At 46.6% G+C, this 17,690-nt stretch overlaps 1 protein-coding gene across 5 annotated transcripts in view; it reads left to right on the top strand.

Moving 5' to 3' along the window:
- Window positions 1-235: 235 nt before the first annotated feature.
- Window positions 236-17,690, top strand: part of VEGFA (vascular endothelial growth factor A) — a 30,502-nt gene continuing 13,047 nt past the window's right edge. For 2 of the 5 annotated variants that reach the window (XM_033144536.1, XM_033144537.1), the window contains exons 1-3: window positions 239-1,373; window positions 8,863-8,914; window positions 16,391-16,587. In XM_033144536.1, the coding sequence (XP_033000427.1) occupies window positions 1,308-1,373; window positions 8,863-8,914; window positions 16,391-16,587 (315 nt within the window). In that variant the 5' untranslated portion in view covers window positions 239-1,307. Of the gene's footprint in view, window positions 1,374-8,862; window positions 8,915-16,390; window positions 16,588-17,690 lie in introns of all 5 variants that reach the window. The other 3 variants (XM_033144539.1, XM_033144535.1, XM_033144538.1) reach the window with 3 other exon arrangements.

Consider the following 17,690-nt stretch of genomic DNA (forward strand, 5'->3'; position numbering starts at 1 on the left):
CGATCCCGGATTCCCGGCTCAACCTTCAATGTGCCGAAGAATCTGCGTGTGCAGCGGAGGGAGGCGGGCGGTGGTAAAGAGGAGGGTCTTTTTTAATTCCAGGTGACAAGTACGGAGTGTCATAAGTAGGGAGGGAGTGGGGGGGAGGAGGAGGGAGGAGCGCGGAGGAGGGCGAGGGAGGGACTACGGAGCCTGAAAAAGAGTCTCTTTCCGAGCAGAGTCGCGAGAGGCAAAGCTCACCGAGCGCGCCAACCAGTCAGAACGTCGCTGCTGCTGCTGCTGCCTGACATTCAATCGAGAGAGAGAAAGGGAGCCACGGACGCACAGAGAGCGAAAAGTGCAGGCTCCCTCGGGAAAGGGAAGAAATAAAAGAAGAAGGAAGGCAAGAAAGACACAAGAACGGGAAAGAAAAGATTCAGGCTAGGAGGAGCGATCTTCCCTATATCCTACGCTTTTAGGATTTGCTATTCCTTTTTTCTATTCGCCTAATAATTTATTCCACCACCACGATCGGCTGTGAGGTTTCGCTTTCCTCGCTAAGCAACTTGGATTTTTTTCTTTTTCTTTTTGGTTAAGTGGAAAGAAAGAGGGGAAACATTTTCTGCTCCTCTTCTTCACGCCTAGCAGAGGAGTCCCGAATCGAACTGGGCTGAGCGATCCCGGGCCCCGAAGGTGGTGCTAAAACGAGAGAGAGGAAACCCCCTCAAACCCAGCACGAAACAAACCACCCAACCACTTCTGCTTGGAAGCAGCGACTCCCGCGACTGCGGCTGCAGGATCCGAGCCCACGCGTGCGTTCGAGAGACCTGGGGGAGAGAAAATGCATTGAAACTTCGCGCAAACTTTGTTCGCTTCCCCCTCTCTCTTTTTGGTGTGTGTGTGTGTGTGTGTGCCTGTGCAGTGCACGCTCGCGTGTGGTGTCTTGCCACCAAGGGTTGGAGTGAGAGAGAGAGAGAGAGAGTGGGCGGCTGGAAATCTGTTACAATTCAGAACCTTCTGACGAATCTGGTGGGATTCCTGCGGAGAGGCTCCGAATCCGAACCGAGGAAGCCCCGAGAGCCTTTCTGCAAGCCGAAAAGAAAGCGAGAGGTGTGCGGAGGGGAATCTGCGTCTCGGGCGCCTAGGGAGCCGGGCTTATGGACGGGTGAAACCAGAGACTGAAGTCTCCCCCCTTCCCCCTACAACCCACCCCTGCGCTTTCCTTGATCGGAGCGGCCCCAGGAAAAGGAAGAAGAGGAGTTAAAGAGAGCGAGCCAGCGCGGCTCCGACCAGCTACTCCGGCTCCTCTTTGCCTCGCGCCAGGAATCATGAACTTTCTGCTCGCTTGGATGCACTGGGGGTTGGCCGCGCTGCTCTATTTCCAGAACGCCAAGGTAAAGCAGGGGGCGGGCGGGCGGATCCGGGGCGGCGGGGAAGCCTTCCTCCTGCCCCCGCGTGGCCTGCTCGCTGCACGCTCGGTTGGCGGCGAGGGCGCGTCGCGGGGGTTCAGGGGATCGTCAGCCGGACCAGAAAGAAATCCGCGCGCGCGCTTGTGTCGGAAGCTGCCTTGGCGCAAATGGAGGGCAGATCTAGGTGCCTCGTTGCTCCTCGGCGCCAAGCCGCCTTCGGCTTGCGCTGGTGCGGACATGCGGTGTCTGCGCCGCTTGCGGCTGCCAACAAAAGGCCGGGAGCGAGGCAGGGTAGAGGCGTGTAGGTTTTTACTGCTGGCGTTCGCGCGAACAGGGCGCGCGGGGCCTGTGGCAAGAAGAGAGGCGCGGGATCGGATCCCCCAGGAGGACAGGTCTGACCTCCTCTTCCTCGCACGTTGCCCAGACGGCTCCTGCTGGGCTGCCCTCCCTTCTGTCTGTCTGCGGAGTTGAGCAGGAGTTGGAAAAGCAGGCGTGAAGACGACACAGGCTCTGCGTCGTCATCGATCGCCGAGCGGGGAGGCAGCTGAGCGCGCTGACTTCTTGCATCAGCACACACACACACACACACACACAAACGCTCTCTCCTTCCTGACATTGCAAAATGGGGAGGGGGGTGGCGGCTGTTTCGGCCTGTTTGCTTTAGGTGGAGGCAGGTTTGCTGACCGGAGTTCAAAATTCCTGGCTTGGAAAAGCAAATAGAGATCAAAGACCACAAAATGGATCCTTGTATTTCTTCCAGATTGATTTTCAAAATAAACGGCTCTGCTGAGCTACCATAAGTAGGAAGTTTGTTCTGCCCTCATAACTCTTTTCTTCTATCAGTTTATTGGTACTTCTGATTGTAGAAGACCGCCCCATTCCTCCTAATATATACTGTAAAGGGCTTTTATCCTGCTCTTTCATCGTACTTTTGTTTAACTCTCCTTGTTTAAAAAAGAGAGAGTCTAGAGTTGGGTATCGGAGTTTAGACAGATTTTCCAGTTGTGGTGGCTCATGTGTGCTGATGCCTAGAGATTCGTGTCATAATTAGTACGTTAAGTTTTATTCTGCCGTTTGTCTTGAGAAATTCTAGGGGAGGTCAGTGTGGGCACAGACCACCCCTGCAACAACATGCGAGAATCAGTGTGTCATAGGAAAATGAATCTGCATTTGTTTAATTTAGCACCAAATGTAAGACCTCACTTAGGAGCCATTTCAGATGTCCTGTTGCCAGGGGGGTCACATGCTTTTCCTGCTAACCTGTTAGCCTGCCACTTGTCTTCAAGTGACACCAGCAGATTATGCTGTGCCTGATGGGGAAACGTGGCTCTGATTTTTTGGGGGAGCCTTGCAGCAAGGCAGTGTGATATCATGGCCATGCTCCCTTTGGAAAGTGCTCTTAAAATGGCATTGTTTAAATATGAGGTCCTGCAGGTGAAGTGAAAGAGGTGAATGAAAAGTTGAGTGTAGATAGATTGAGATAATTAGGGAGAACCAGAGATGCCTTTTCTTCCAGGGAGGTGTGGTGACGGGATGCTCGGCTGTGAAGACTGCACAGTCTCTTGGGTCGATTGTATGGAACTATAGTAAAGGAGAGTAATAGGAGTGCTAGCTGAAGCTCACATCGTTGGCAAGCTGTGTCTCTGCTGGGAAAGGGAAATTGATAAATTTATATTTATCAACTTCCTGCAGTTCTGTCTACACACACCTGCCTGCCGCTGGATGTGTTGAGGGAGAAGTGGTGGTTGGGAGGAGAATCTGAGTTCTGTGCTTTTAAGTGAGCACAAAAGGGGAGGTGCCGGGCTGTGATAAGGCTCCTTTGGTCAAGGGAAAGAACATTTACTAATCACAGACGGAGGCTGTGAAGTGAGGCTAGGAAACCTGCAAGTCAGTGACCTGGCAGAGGTACCACAGGTGTTGGTTTCCATCCACAGGAGATACATATAGACATATATTGGTGCAGTCAGTAGCCATTCCCCACCTCCTTGCCCACTCCAACGATTAGCCAATTCTGAAATCGCTGGTCAGGATATGGTGGGAAGAGGGTTACATGACTTGCTCCAAACTTGTCAAGTTATGAATTTGGGTACTTCATGTTCCTGTTGATTTTCTTGCCCTAGTTCAAAGACCATTTGGATCTAGGCTCCGTCTAAGACCTTGGACAGTTCTATTCTGTCCTGGTTTTTACTTAACTGGCATCTTGCATTTCCCTTTCCACCATCACCTTACTTAGTGTGGTTTGATGTTAAGTTAGGTGTAGTGAACAAGCCTTGGAGCAACTTCCCAGGATGTGTTTCCAGTGGGATCAGGCAAAGATCAAACGCGGAGGGAGGAGGAGGAGGAGGGGAGGGGGGAGGGGACAAGAGCTTGTGACTAGACTGCTAATGATCTTGCAGCCACTAGCCTCTTGCTGTTGATCAGGCCACATCGGGGACAGGGCTTTCCTCCCAGCTCCTTGTGTTAAGCTCGAAAGGAACAGAGTGGGTCACCTCCCACCAGGATCAACAAGTATTCTCAGCAAAAGGCAGATTCCCCCCCCTCCCCTTCCAGTGCTCCTCTGATAATATTCCTGTCATTTCTGAACAGTTCAAGCCTCTCTTTCTCCTCTTAATGTGCCATTTCAGAGATCCCTCTCTTGCTACTTGCCTGGATTACTGGCCTCTCTCCCCTTGTATGCATAATTGGGGGGGGGGGGTGGAAGGAGAGAGATTTTGCAGAGCAAAGCTCTTCCTTAAGTAGAAACCTCTGAGAAGACTTTTTTAGCGCCTGAGATGGAAAGGGTTTTAACTCCTGTCCCAGGGGGCCTTCCAAAGTAGCTGGATTGTTTGTTCCAGTCCTAAACAGTTACAAAGCTCTTTTAATGAGGCTGCGGAGATTAGGGGGATGGGGTTGGGGAGGGGGAGGGGGAAAGGGGTAGTTGTGGTGTGAAGGAGTAAAGTGTGTGTGTGTGTGTGTGTGTGTAATTTATTGGATTAACCTTTTCCTTGGTTCAAACTGGAACTGGGCACCTTGTTGTAAAAGCAGGAGGTAGTGGTTTCAAGAAGAGAGTCTTTCTTGGTGACCTGCATTTTCCCTAGTACTGTACCCAGTTTGCTCTATCTATGCTCTAAGGCAGAATCTGTCTTATGGGAAACTCTGAAGTGAGATGGAAAGATAGCCATAGTATAGAAACAATGAGTAAAACCCCAAGCCAGCAAAGGAGATGGGTGGAAGCAGCCTGACCTTCAGAAGGGCACTAGGCCCTTTTGTCCCTCGGAAGGATCCCGCCCCCCTTTAGTGTCTTCCCCGTGATGGAGAAAAATTTGGTGTAAATGGGGACAAATTGCCCTCCTCCGAAGCACCGCTGCTTTGGTTAGCTGAGGATTGCCCAGTCGCAACAGCGGAGAACATAATTCAGCAGTGTAGGCAAGCAAAGCACCTTCATGTTTCTGATATAGACTCAAGGTGACACTGCTGTATAAATAGCTCCAAGAGGCTGTCTCGATCCCAAGGCAAACGGCATGAGCAATGCTGTGAAAATTTGTACGTGATGGCTAACAACAGTGTGTCGTTACAGGAGCAATGGAGATAGATGGCAATCCCTTTTGGGAGAATACCTCGATGTAATACATCTGATCTCTGTTAATCAGCAGTATTCAGTCTCGTCTTAACACATACTTAAAAAAACAACAGCCCAGAGTAAATCTCCATTTGCTGTCTGGAATGATTTCTAGCGGCCTTTCAGCCAGCTCCGAAACTGGAGGTTTTAGCAGAGCAAAGTGTTGTAAGCAATAGTGTAGCCCAGGCATGGGGAGCCTGTATCTCTCCACGTGTTGCTGGATTACGGCTCCCATCATCTTTGTCTATTGGCTTGCTGGTTGGGGCTGACGGGATTTGGAGTCCAACAACACATGGCAGGCCGCAGGTTCCACATCAATGGCTTAATGTATTTTTGTTTTGTTTTGAACATTGAAGATAGGGAGCGGGAGCAAGTGAGAGAGCGCTATTTCAAGTGAAATTAGCAGGACTTTGAAAAACAACACAAAAGTACCTCAAAGGCAACTTTAGCTAAAAAGTAATGAGCAACTTGTAGCTGATTCGGAATCTCCCAAAGAAGAATAAGAGGAAATAAAGGATGGCAAGCTGAGACATTTTGCTCTTTCACTAGGGCCCTGAATGTGTTTGGCCTGCATTGTATTCTTGCCTACTCATGTGGGAACAGGTGCATGCGATCACGTTTGCTGCAGGTGTGGTATTCCATCATAAACTGGAGGAGTCCCAGGACAGCTTGCCACTTGATGCTTGCTCATAAGGTCTACGTGCGATACGCGGTGCTGGCGAGGTGGGTGGACACCTGCCTGACAGCTGTGGCAGCTTGCCATCTCACTTGCAGGCTGTGCATCTGAGGCCTCGGACGCAACTTTTCTTTTGAGTATATTCCAGCTGCCTGCTGGCCTTGGTTGGTTACTGGGGTTCAGGTGTGGCCTCTTCCTCCCAAATCATGGTTATACCTGTTGTCGTCATCACCTTCACACTGGGATAGAAACCGCTCCCTGTTTTTGAATGGAAATCTTCCTCCGTTCGTAAACATTGTAGCCTGTCGACTACCAAGCTCCCTTTGCTAAGGAAGCCAGCCAGTTGTGAGTTTTCTTTCTGTTTAAAAACAGGTGGTTCTGTCCACTTGGCCAGCACACAGTTTCGGCTGCTTAGATTCCATGGAAGTAAATGTGAGTTCAGCAGCCAAGCTGTTCAAGAGCACAGGCCGGGCATCTTCTGGTGCTTTCCTCTCGCTTCTCCTGCAGCCACCTTTGTGGGTTCTTATCCATTATCTGCAGATCAGGACTGTTGACACTAATGGAATGGCCTGATGGCCTTCTCTCCTCACTGAAACTGGATTGTCGACCTTGGCTGAGTAACTCAAGAGATTTGAAACTAAGCATCACTCAAATTCCTTGAAGTTTTGGGACAGAAACAGAGAGACTCGGAGGCATATCAGTAGCAAATGCAAACCGAAGGGGAAAATAAACCATATGTGAATACTCCCCCCCCCCCGCTTCCTCAGTTTTAAACCCCCATTACTCTTTCTAAAATAAATGTGCGAACTGCTTGCATATAGATATGGCTACCTGCTGTCCACCTGCGCCATCCTTCTTCACTGTTCTGGCTAAATTTCCATTCATGTAGCTATAGAAATTAATTTGTTGTCTAAACGTGCAACCTGCAAATTGTGTGTTGTTTGTATATATACGCCACACGTTCACCCCAAAACACATAGACACCAGTGAAGAGAATGGCTAAGCTGGAAAACCAGGACTGTTATTAGTGACTTCCTAAGGGTTTTAGTATTTGAGCACTTGAGAAAGGAGCTGGTTTTAAAGAATGCCATTTAAACAGTTCTCTGATAACAAGAACTATAGAGCATATCTTGGGCAGGTTAGATGTGAGATAGGTGCTTGTTTGCGATGGAGTGATTGAGAAAAAAGATGGAAGTACTTGAAGGGATGGTGAGGACTATCACTTACCCGATTTTAATGGGACATCTAATTTCAAAGACCTGTGGGGAAACAAGCCAACATTTTGTGATGCTGCATTTAAGACTATTTATTTATTATATTTATATTCCTCTTTTGTTCCAGGCAGCTCTAGGCAGCATGAATGTTCTCCCTCCATTTTATATTCACAACAGACCTGTGAAGTAGGTTAGGCTGAGAGAAAGTGACTGGCCCAGGGGCACCCAGTGAGCTTGATGGTGATTATAGCCCTAGTCTCCCAAGTCCTGGTCTAACGCTAAGCACCACACCACATGCTGGCCCTGAGACTAGCTAGGAGCCACCACTCATGTGCAGATGTAGCACAGGTAGAGTCTCCAACCTGAGGGACACTTCTGCTCCGAATTTGCCTCGCATCACGCCATGCCCATCCTGTTACGAAACTAGGAAGGGGGATTTTTTTTTTATTGTGGACCCTTTAATGGCTCTGCCAGCTCCCTTTTGCGTTCTGCTCCAGGAGTGCTTTGTAGCAGGCAGGCTCCTTTTCGAAATACCTTCTACTGACTTTCCATGGAACAGGGACGTGTACAAATCTCGTGGCATATTTGTCATGTCAGCGCTAGAAGGTCACCAATGTTGTTTTCTCCTCAGCCACCCCGCTCCCCAGTTCAGCTTCGCTCTCTTGTGTTTCGACCTTAATAATCTGAAATGCCTTTGAGAGCAGCTAGTTGCACTTCTGTTGCCTGTTAAAGTGACAGGGAGAAGAGCTTTCTTTCTCTCCCCACCCCCTTCTTCTTCTTCTTCTTCTTCTTCTTCTTCTTTATTTCAAAACCAAAAAGAAACAAAGTACAAGCATCAAATTCAAAATCCATATTCGTATTCTAACATAAGCCTATTACATAGATTACCTAAATTAAAATATACATAATTACTCTAGGCTTCCTTTTGCTATATGTAATTACAACACATTTAGAAAATTTATATTATAAATAATATTATAGATTCCCACATGCCCCCCACTCCACCCATGTGTGATCTCAGTATTTTACTTCTTCCATCTTGTTGTGTTTTTATAGTTTAATAATTATTCAGTTAATTCTATTGTTCTTTTCTTGCTTCCCCCTGCACAGAAGAGCTTTCTGTGAGATCTCTCTTCCTGAGCTCCCCTCCTTTCACGGACGGGGCCTGTGGAACTTGGCTCTTTTAGGCCTTCCCCTCTGCCCTGATGGATGGCATTTGAAGCCCACTTTCCTTCCCGTCTGAGGGAAAGAGAAGGGTCTCTGTGGGTGTTTCAGTGTGGAAACTGGAGAAATACGCCCCACAAATGAAAAGAAAGAAAGAAAGAATTCCACACAGCCCTGCCATACCCCAGAAGTATTTCAGTTGATAATTCAGACACGTTCCTTTGAGGATGTCTCTTTTCCCAGTGAAGAGAAGAATTGCGGATTTGCAACTGTTTTGCCATCAACATTTTTGTAATTATGCCACAAATTATGGCAGGCCTCATCTGCACTTTATCATAACTGTAGTATCATGGCCTCCCTCCGAGAATCCTGGGAAATGTAGTTTGTCAAGGGCGCTGAGGGTTGTTAGAAGACCCCTGTTCCCCTTACAGAGTTACAGTTCCCAGAGTGGTTTAACAATCAGTTTCTCTTCCTAAAGATCACTGGGAACTGTAGCTCTGTGAGAGGACTAGGGCTCCTCACAATGCTCAGCACCCATAAAAAACTACACTTCCCAGGATTCTTTGCAGGGGGAGCCATGACCATTTAAAATGGTGTCTTGCTTTTGCCTTGCTGTAGAGTCCTGGGAAGCAACTTGTTTCTCTTGTTTAGAAGCGTTCTTTCTGGAGACAGGTTAACAGTGTTACTGTGTGTGTGTGTTGTTGTTTTTTAAATATTTTTTTATTAAGGATTTTCTTGTTTTACAAAGGTATATGCAATGTCTCTCTCGTATTTTTCCATGTAACATTTTTAGTTTTGATGAATTTTCTCTTGTTTTCACAGTTCTCGCAGGCTGCTCCTGCCCAGGGAGATGGGGAAAAGCAACAGAGTGAGGGTAAGTGGCTAGTCTTCCTTCTCCTCCCCTAATTGGCATGGTGGGTGCAGATTCATTATGGGAGAAGGATGACAGGTTGTGGAGGTGGATCCATTTGCTGGGTGGTGGCGGGGGGGGAGCCTAATTAATGCTGCCACCTTCTGGAAAATGGGTATAAACTGTGGGGAATCAAACACACATATTAAAAGGAAGGAATGGGAAATACAGTTTGAACAGTTAATGACCAGATTTAACCTTGCCTTGGCTTCAATATATCCCAGCTTGTTGTCCCCCCCCCATTAAAATTGCCCCAACTAAGAAAAATATTGTTTTGTTTTGGAGCACAGACAGCGTGAAACCCTGAGTTTTACCAAACCCTATAAAACATATTGTCTGCAGCTTATTTTTCAGTTTCTAGGATGCTTGCGTTTTAATTTGAATTAATTAAAAATAAAATTAATGCCCCCCCCCACATTCTCAGCAACCCTTTCTAGAAGTACAGAGGAATTTGCCATGGTTTCTGTGGAAGGTCTGGCATTTTTTTTTGTTAACACTGGGCAGCTGCGCATCTTTCCCATTGGCAAGCCTTTGACCCAGGTTGTATTGTTCAGACACAGAAGCAAGACACCAAACTAGTAACCAGCGTTTCAGTCTTCCAAAGATCATGCCGCTGGCAAACCTGAGGGAATTAAGAGGGGATAATTTTCCAGTCAATTTCCTCTCTCTATCCTTAGCAGCAGCGAAACTTATCAGAAGGTGGCCATCTTTTCAAATGCTGCCAACCTTGGCATACTTATCTTGAACATAGTGGGGTTTACTTTGGAGGAAACCTGCACACAATGGCACTGTCAGTGTCTTGGGAGGAGGGGAAATGCACGTGGTGGTGTGTGGGCGTGTTTTAGTTTTTAGAACAGTTGTTCTGTACAAGGCAGGATTTTGGGGCTGAACTTTTCCAGTCAATACATTGCTGGGGTTCAGAGTCCAATATAGCTGGGAATATGGGCAAAGGGTGAATGGAAGTTCCTTGGTGCGTCTGACGTTATGGACGTTGGAACAGGCAATTCAGTCACGTCTGGGGTCAGGATGTTGCGACTATACCGATTTGGAGGGTAGTGGTGGTGGGTCTGAATGCATTTGCTTTCTGAACCAGGGGAACCCAATGTGCTGCCCTCCAGATGTTTTTGAACTAGAGCTCTCGTCAGCTGTGGTCAGCTTGGCCAGTGTTGAGGTGTGCTGGGAGTTGCAGTCCAACAACATCTGACGGACACCATGTTGACTATCGCTTGGTCATTAGACTTTGAGCAAGTGCTGGGCAATTAGGTCTTGTTCTGGAAGTTGGGTGCAGGCTTTTCACAACAAGCCTCTGAGAGAGAGGGAGCAACCAGCTCCTTGCAAAAATCTTATATCTTGCATGTCTGTGCATCATAAAAGAGAAGGATGAGAGATGCTGGAGGCAGGAATAGCATTGGGTGAAGAGGTGGAGCCAGAGGAGGATTTAGTGAGTAAAGAGAGCAGAGCTTTATTTTGATAGGTGACTGAATCACCTCAGCAAGACTTACTTCCTAGTTCTGAGGACCTCAGTTTAACAATACATGATGCAAACTTTGGACCTTTAGGCTGTGCAGTCTCCACCCACAGTGAGATCTCCAAGTTGCTGTTTTCCAGCTTTGCAATGTACCACTTTTGCAATGGCAATGTCACCTGCCTACTTTGGGACACTCAGGGAGTGGCACTGGCTGCTGTTCTTAGTGCAGGGCACCAGGGGGCAGCCTCTCATCTTGCCACAGTCGGTTACCAATTGCAACAATTTCTTTTGGCTGGGTAAACTAGAGGAGCATTGCCAGAGGCTTATAGGAGAGCAAGTTTGTAACAACGGACCCATTTTATATTGTCGCTGGATTTCTTTTCCTGGTGGGACAGTTGAACATTTGTTACTCTCTGGGTTTGTTTTAACTAAATGGGAGGAGAATCGTTGAGTTCTAGACGAAGGAGTAGGACCGGAATTCTGAGTTTCTCTTCCCAGTTATTGCGTACTCATGCTTAGCCTCTATTCCTTAATATTCACAGAACATGTACTGGTTTGAGGATGAAAGATCACTTTGTTCCCCTGGGTTTAGGCATATGGGCTTAGGCATACACTGGTCTTCATTGATTAAAATAATTTATTCTGGGGATAGCCACTTGTATTTTATTGTTCCTGGCCAACTACCACTTAGCTGTCAGTCCACATGATTTAGGAGTACAGTAAGTTGTAGCGCAATCCTATACATGAATAAGTGCACCAGGTTTAATTTCTGCTATCCACAAGGGGGTTGACCACCTGTGGAGCCTGTATGTATACAACTCTGTGTGGGTAGGCCAAAGTCGTGGGGTTGATCTGTTAATTTTCTATGGAGGATCAATGGACCTATTTAGGCCGATGCTGCTTAGGATTGTACGTGTGCAGGTCCTGGGTTGTCCCTGTGTGGGTGACAGAGACAGGGGCAGCTCCACACACAGGGCCAGATCAGACCTCATAAGAACATGCAGACATAAGAATAGCCTGCTGGATCAGGCCCATGGCCCATCTTGTCTGGCTTCCTACTCCCAACCAGATGCCTGTGGGAAATCAGCAGCCAGTATCCACTTTCCCACCTGTGATTCCCACCAACTGGTATACGGAGACATATTACCTCTGACAGCGGAGGTAGAATTTAGAATTTATATACCTTTGAAATGTGTGGACCAATGCAGAGAGAATCCAAAAAACCACGTTTGCTTTCAGGGCAAATGCTTCCTCCCTGTAGTATGTATATAAGGGAAACCTCTGGCTGCTGTGATTGCTCTTTAAATTGTATAGCCCTTTATGTTGAGCAGTGGCAGCAGAGGCTCAAGCTGTGGTTCATCGTTGATCCTATTCTATCACAAAGCAATTGTTTGGGTTCCTTCATCCTCTAGCTTTAGGCCTATCTACAGAATGATATGTACTGAAACTGTCCAGCCAAGTTGGCATTGCTGTCAAAAGCAGGTTCCTGGTTTTGTAGGTTTATCCTAATTACATTTCAAATGCTGTTTAAAGACTGTGGAACATGCCTCTTGTGTGCAGATGCTCAAGAAGCAGCCAGTTAAAGCGGCAGCTTCTATAGGAAATCTCTTGTGACAGTGTGTTTTATCACTATGCATTGTCATGATTGTCACAGATGAATATAAGTGGTAGGCAGATGTGGAACAGTCACTGAGCTAGATTCAGGCAACTGCATTTAAAGCTCACCTGCAGATTCACTCTGCTATATTAATAATGAAATTTATCATAATGCACTATATATAAACCACCGCAACTGTATGTGTAGCCACAAATGAGGGACTCTACAACACATGCTCTCTCCTTCCAGTTGTGCATCACTTTCTCCACAAAGCTGCCTGATTCTGCCATCTGGGATTGATATCTTAGAATTTAGTAGCACTAATTCTCAAAATTGTTTATATTCACACAGTTTCCCTTTTTTATTCCTCATCTTAATGCAACTCATTGTAGGCAATAGAAACTGTCAGGCCACTTTCTCTGGAAGCTCCTGGCTGGTTTACATTTCTGCTTTTTGTGCTGTAGATGTGGCTGTCTAATGAGATTCTACGATTCTTAGCGGCTAGGCAATCCCTCTCTTCACCCCCTTCCATTTAAAGGTGAAAATGTCAGAATGAAAAAAGGAGAGCACGACGCCTATCAATTATATTTGGGCACCTGGCATATTTCTTTGAGTGATATGCAGATTACATGTTCAGTTGCGCATTTTGTCCTGTGTAATTAATTGCAGCCCTCCAGATTTTGATGAATTTTTGATGTGATCGGGGGTGAAGAGGTTGCTCATGTAAGAACAGTGGATAAATCAACACAGTAAATTGCTACCACTATGCATACTCTGTTAAAAAATCCACACCTGCTGGCTCTTGTGTTTTTGCAGCATGGATGGAAGGGATCTTGAGATGCTCTGTCCCTGTGCCCATAGCTGCTTGGCACTGGTGTGTGTGTGTGTGTGTGTGTGTGTATGCGTGCGCACACACACATATATACATATATATATATATATATATACACGCAGTGGACCCTCAGGTTACATTACCTTTGGGAAACGTAACTTTCTGGTTGCGAATGTGGCAAACCCTGAAGTGTATACTTCCAGGTTTCGCCATGTGCAGAAGTGCTCTATTGTGCCATGCACGTGCGCAGAAGTGGTGCCTCTAGATGCATACTTTTTGGGGTACATACGGACCCCGGGAATGAATTAAGTTTGTATCTGGAGGGTCCACTGTATACTGAGCAGAAAAATTATTTTTACCCCAACAGGTTCCTTGCTGCCTCATGCTAGGAAAGGTGTGAATAATCAGCAATGTGGTTACGTGTCTGGCTGCATGCCTGCAAGTTTCCCAGGCACTGAATTGTTTAATTCTCCAGTTTATAGATAGCTGTATTTTAAGGTTAAGGTCACTCTGAAGGGGAAGGAGAAGGAGGTGGCCTCATACCAGGCAAGAAAGGATATGACAGGCTGATTCCAGACTTTGGACTGGGCAGAGGGCTGGGGAAGAAAGGAGGGGGGAGGTGAAAGCAATGAAGGGGCTTGCACTTCCTCGATGAGCACTGCCAGTCAGTACTCTGCATTTTTGCTTCCTGAGCAGCTGCCTCTTTAATGGGCACTTAGGCAGGGCAGCCCATAGAAATCCCAGGCGGAGCCTCCTCCTTAGTTATACCTGCTGCCAGCAGCACTGTGGCACTGTCAGCTCCACATGACCGAGAATTAACTTTTGACAATTAATTGAGAAGCCCTGAGCTCAAAGCCTGGCAGCTTCTGTACATTCCTTTCTTCCCTCCCTCCCCTCCCTGCACCTCCACTGCTTCGATGGAGCAACCTTTATGCAGGTTTGCCACAGGTTCAGGACTCTTCAGAAATGCTTACTGGAGTCCCTTTTTTTTCCATGATGCAAGCAGTTTGTGCTTGTTATCACACCGGGTTATCAACCTCACTACTGCAGGGACTCTGCATATGGTACAGGCGTATGATCTGAAGGCAAGAAAGCTCGGGTCAGATGCTATCTGCTGTGTCTGTGAACTGAGCCCTGCTAACAGCTTTTTAAAAACAAAAAAACAAAAAAAACAATGCACGCTGGAGGAAGAAGGAACAACCCCATGCTGCTGGGAGTGTATTTGGAGTGTTCACTCTGCTGTGAACCTTTAGCACTTGGGGACATTGGGAAATTTGTGTGTGTGGAAATTGGTTAAGTTTTTCTCTCTTGGCATATGCACAAGGTCCTTGGGGAAGGGCTGCAGCTCAGTAGTAGAACATCCGCTTTGCATGCAGAAGGTCCCCAGTTCTGTCTGCAGCGTGTCTGGTTAGGGCTGGGAAAACCCCTTAACTGAAGCCCTGGACTGCTGTTCAGTGAAAACAATACTTAGCTAGATTGACCAATGGGCTAATGGTATAAAAATTATAATTTAAATTGCTTGTACATACCTTTGCTGGTTTTTTTTTAATGTAAAACAGTGTTGTGATCTTTTCCGACGTAAAGCAATGTATAACTACTTGAAATCGAGAAGGCAGCTTCATATGTTTGTATAGCATGGAAAATCTGCAGCTGAAATGGGTGCACCATTGCTCCTTTTCTGTTCTACTAGCTACATATTTGTGGCCTTCTTCATGTCTTCAATACTGTTGGAATGCAACATATCCTTTTATATTCATAAAAAATGGTGACACAAGTCTAATAACTGGTCTGGATAATGAAACACATTATCAGAGTCAAAAACAAAATAAAATAAAAAATTCCTTCCAGTAGCACCTTAGAGACCAACTAAGTTTGTTCTTGGTATGAGCTTTCGTGTGCATGCACACTTCTTCAGAATTCTTCTTTCTGCATGCACACGAAAGCTCATACCAAGAACAAACTTAGTTGGTCTCTAAGGTGCTACTGGAAGGAATTTTTTATTTTATTTTGTTTTGACTATGGCAGACCAACACGGCTACCTACCTGTAACATTATCAAAGCTTATGGTGATGACGGGTTGGACCTAGGCTAAGGCTTTCCCCCCAATACTGGAAGTCAGGTAGGATCCTTCCTGCGAACACACAGAGTATAGAGCATGAAACGCAAGAAATAGGAAGAATGTGGGGGCGGGGCGGAAAAGTGCATTACTTTTGCTAAGGCCATGCCAATATACAGTGGTGCCTCGCAAGACGAAATTAATTCGTTCTGCAAGTGCTGTTGTCTAGCGAAAATTTCGTCTTGCGAAGCACCAACGGGGCAAGAGCGGTTTGACGGGGGGGGGGGGAATCGCGAAAATTTTTCGTCTTGCAAGGCAAGCCCATAGGAAAATTCGTCTTGCGAGTCAGCCTTTCGTTAGTGAATGCCTTTTGTCTAGCGAATTTTTCATCTAGCGAGGCATTTGTCTAGTGAGGTACCACTGTACATCCTGTCTCGTTGTAATGTATGGAAGCAGCCTTGTTGAAAGGTGCTGGTAGCTTCTTTGCTCTTTGCCAGGTGGGGTGGGGTGGAGGAATATCCTGGGACACAGACACTCCAGTGCTGAAATGAGGAAGGAGTGAGAGCACTGCTCTGAAAAAAGTAACCTGAACATTTTCTGAAAGGCTTGAAAAATGGCAGGTCATTCCTTCCTTTACTTTGCCTTAAGGGTTTACCTGAGTGATGGACAGATATCCAGTAGGCGACTCTAGAACTTGCATAGCCGCTGTTCCAGATTCCATGCCAATCGCAATAAGCTTAATACTGTAGTTGAAGGGAAAAGCACATTTTCCTTGTGATGAAACATTATGTGATGAGTGCCAGGAAAATATCCCCACCGCAGAAGTGCTTCCTTAGGAGATGATGCCGGGTTCTCCCCAACAGCTGCCTTTTATTTTGTGAAAAATGCCAATTTTTAAGAGAGGCCCTGAAATGCTCAATGTCTAGGACTTGCAGTGGATTTTTTGTTTTTCATATGGTGAGCTATTGGGTTGAGTTATCTGGGTTTGGCAAACTGGTTTCTGAGCAGAGTGCGTCAAACTCCTCATTCCACTTCCACTAGTTTCAGGGGAATGCTGCTCTAATAAGGTCTGCCATGGTCCTCTGTGAGATCTGCTCTGATTTCTGAGGCTCATGATTCGCTTTAGTTTCTGCCTTGCAAATGCGTTCAGAATATGTAGCTCATTAAAATTCAAACGGGCAAATGCTGAACCTGCCAGTGATTTGGCCCTATCTTGCTTTTCTACAACCCCTGTTCTACTCTGTATCTACTTGGGTTTAAGTGCTTTTTAACTGAACTAATGCATTTATTGACAACATGTTTCAGTGAGCCCATGAGATAATGGGAAAGTAGGCAGAAAGAGCACCGAGTGCAGAGCCATTAATCCACACACCCACAGCCCTGTTTCCTACATTGCCTTGAAACAGCTTACGAACGATCACAGTGCAAAACAGAGATGTTCTTAATTCCTAATTTCTTTCCCTCCCCCACCTCTTGTTTTTTTGTAGTTATCTCATTTCTGGTGGTCTTTGAGCGCAGTGCCTGCAGGACAATTGAGACCATGGTGGATATTTTCCAAGAATACCCTGACGAGGTGGAATACATTTTCAAGCCATCCTGTGTGCCCCTGATGAGGTGTGCAGGGTGCTGTAATGACGAGGCGCTGGAGTGCGTACCCACATCGACGTACAATGTCACCATGGAGGTGAGGCTCTAGCTAAGGAACCGGAGGTGGGGGACAGAGCAAAGAGGGAGGTGACATTGCTTGTTTTCTTCAGTGCAACTCGCACAGGACCACGGGTGGTTTATCTAAATCAGGAATGGTCAGCTGGTAGCTCTTGAACCACATCTATCAGCCTCCTCCGTCTACTGATGCTGTCGGCTGTCGAAGGACTGGAGTGGAAGGATTCTTTATTATTCTGATTTTTGTCTGCCGGGTGGCACTCCTTCCTTGAGTGATTTTACTTGCTAGGGAGAGCTGGTGAAGTCAAAAGGAGCACAAGAGACTCCTTCCATCAGAAAATGGGAAGCTGACATAGTGATTTCTATAGCATTACAGAGACCTCTCCTCTCCTCTTGAGGGAAGGGTACCAAGCAGCTAAGTGAGAAATCTGGCTCTTTTTTTTGGGGGGGGGGGTATTACTGGGTTATTGCTTTTATTTTTATTTTATATACCGGTACTGTGATCTTTTTATGTGAACTGCCCTGAGACCTCCGGGTATAGGGTGGTATATAAATCCAGTAAGTAATAAATAATAATAATAATATTATTAATAATAATAATAATAATAGCAGCTTTTCATGTGCTGCTTTTAGATCAGGTAGCCCCTCAAAATTGAGAAATAGCTAGCTGGTCTAGAAGTAGCATGTGAATTGTTGCCCTTCACTCAGCTACTGGGCTGCCCAGCTGGAGTGTCCATGATTTTTTGAGCAGCTTGAATGGGGAGACTGAATATGTTGGCCACTCCAATCTAGCTTATACACTGCCCCCTGCACTGGATGAGCTTGACGTATTTTGTCCCCATTAAGTCTCACAGAAAAGCTTGGGATGGGGAGCCTCTGCACCTTGAGATGTTCTTGGCCTATAACTCCCACCATCTCTGACCGTCGACCATGTTGGCTGGGACTGGTGGGAGCTGGAGTCCAGCAACATGGAGGGAACCCGTTAGCTACAAACTGGGGATCTATGTGTAGACAGGGAGCCCCTCATGTCCATTGGCAACTCTTCACTCTGGCTTCTGCTTAATTCTTGTTTTGGCTTCTGTATCTTCCAACCCCATCTCCCAGTGCAGCAGACTGTGGCACACA

Source organism: Lacerta agilis, chromosome 3, assembly GCF_009819535.1.
Source record: "Lacerta agilis isolate rLacAgi1 chromosome 3, rLacAgi1.pri, whole genome shotgun sequence".
Lineage (NCBI taxonomy): Eukaryota > Metazoa > Chordata > Lepidosauria > Squamata > Lacertidae > Lacerta > Lacerta agilis.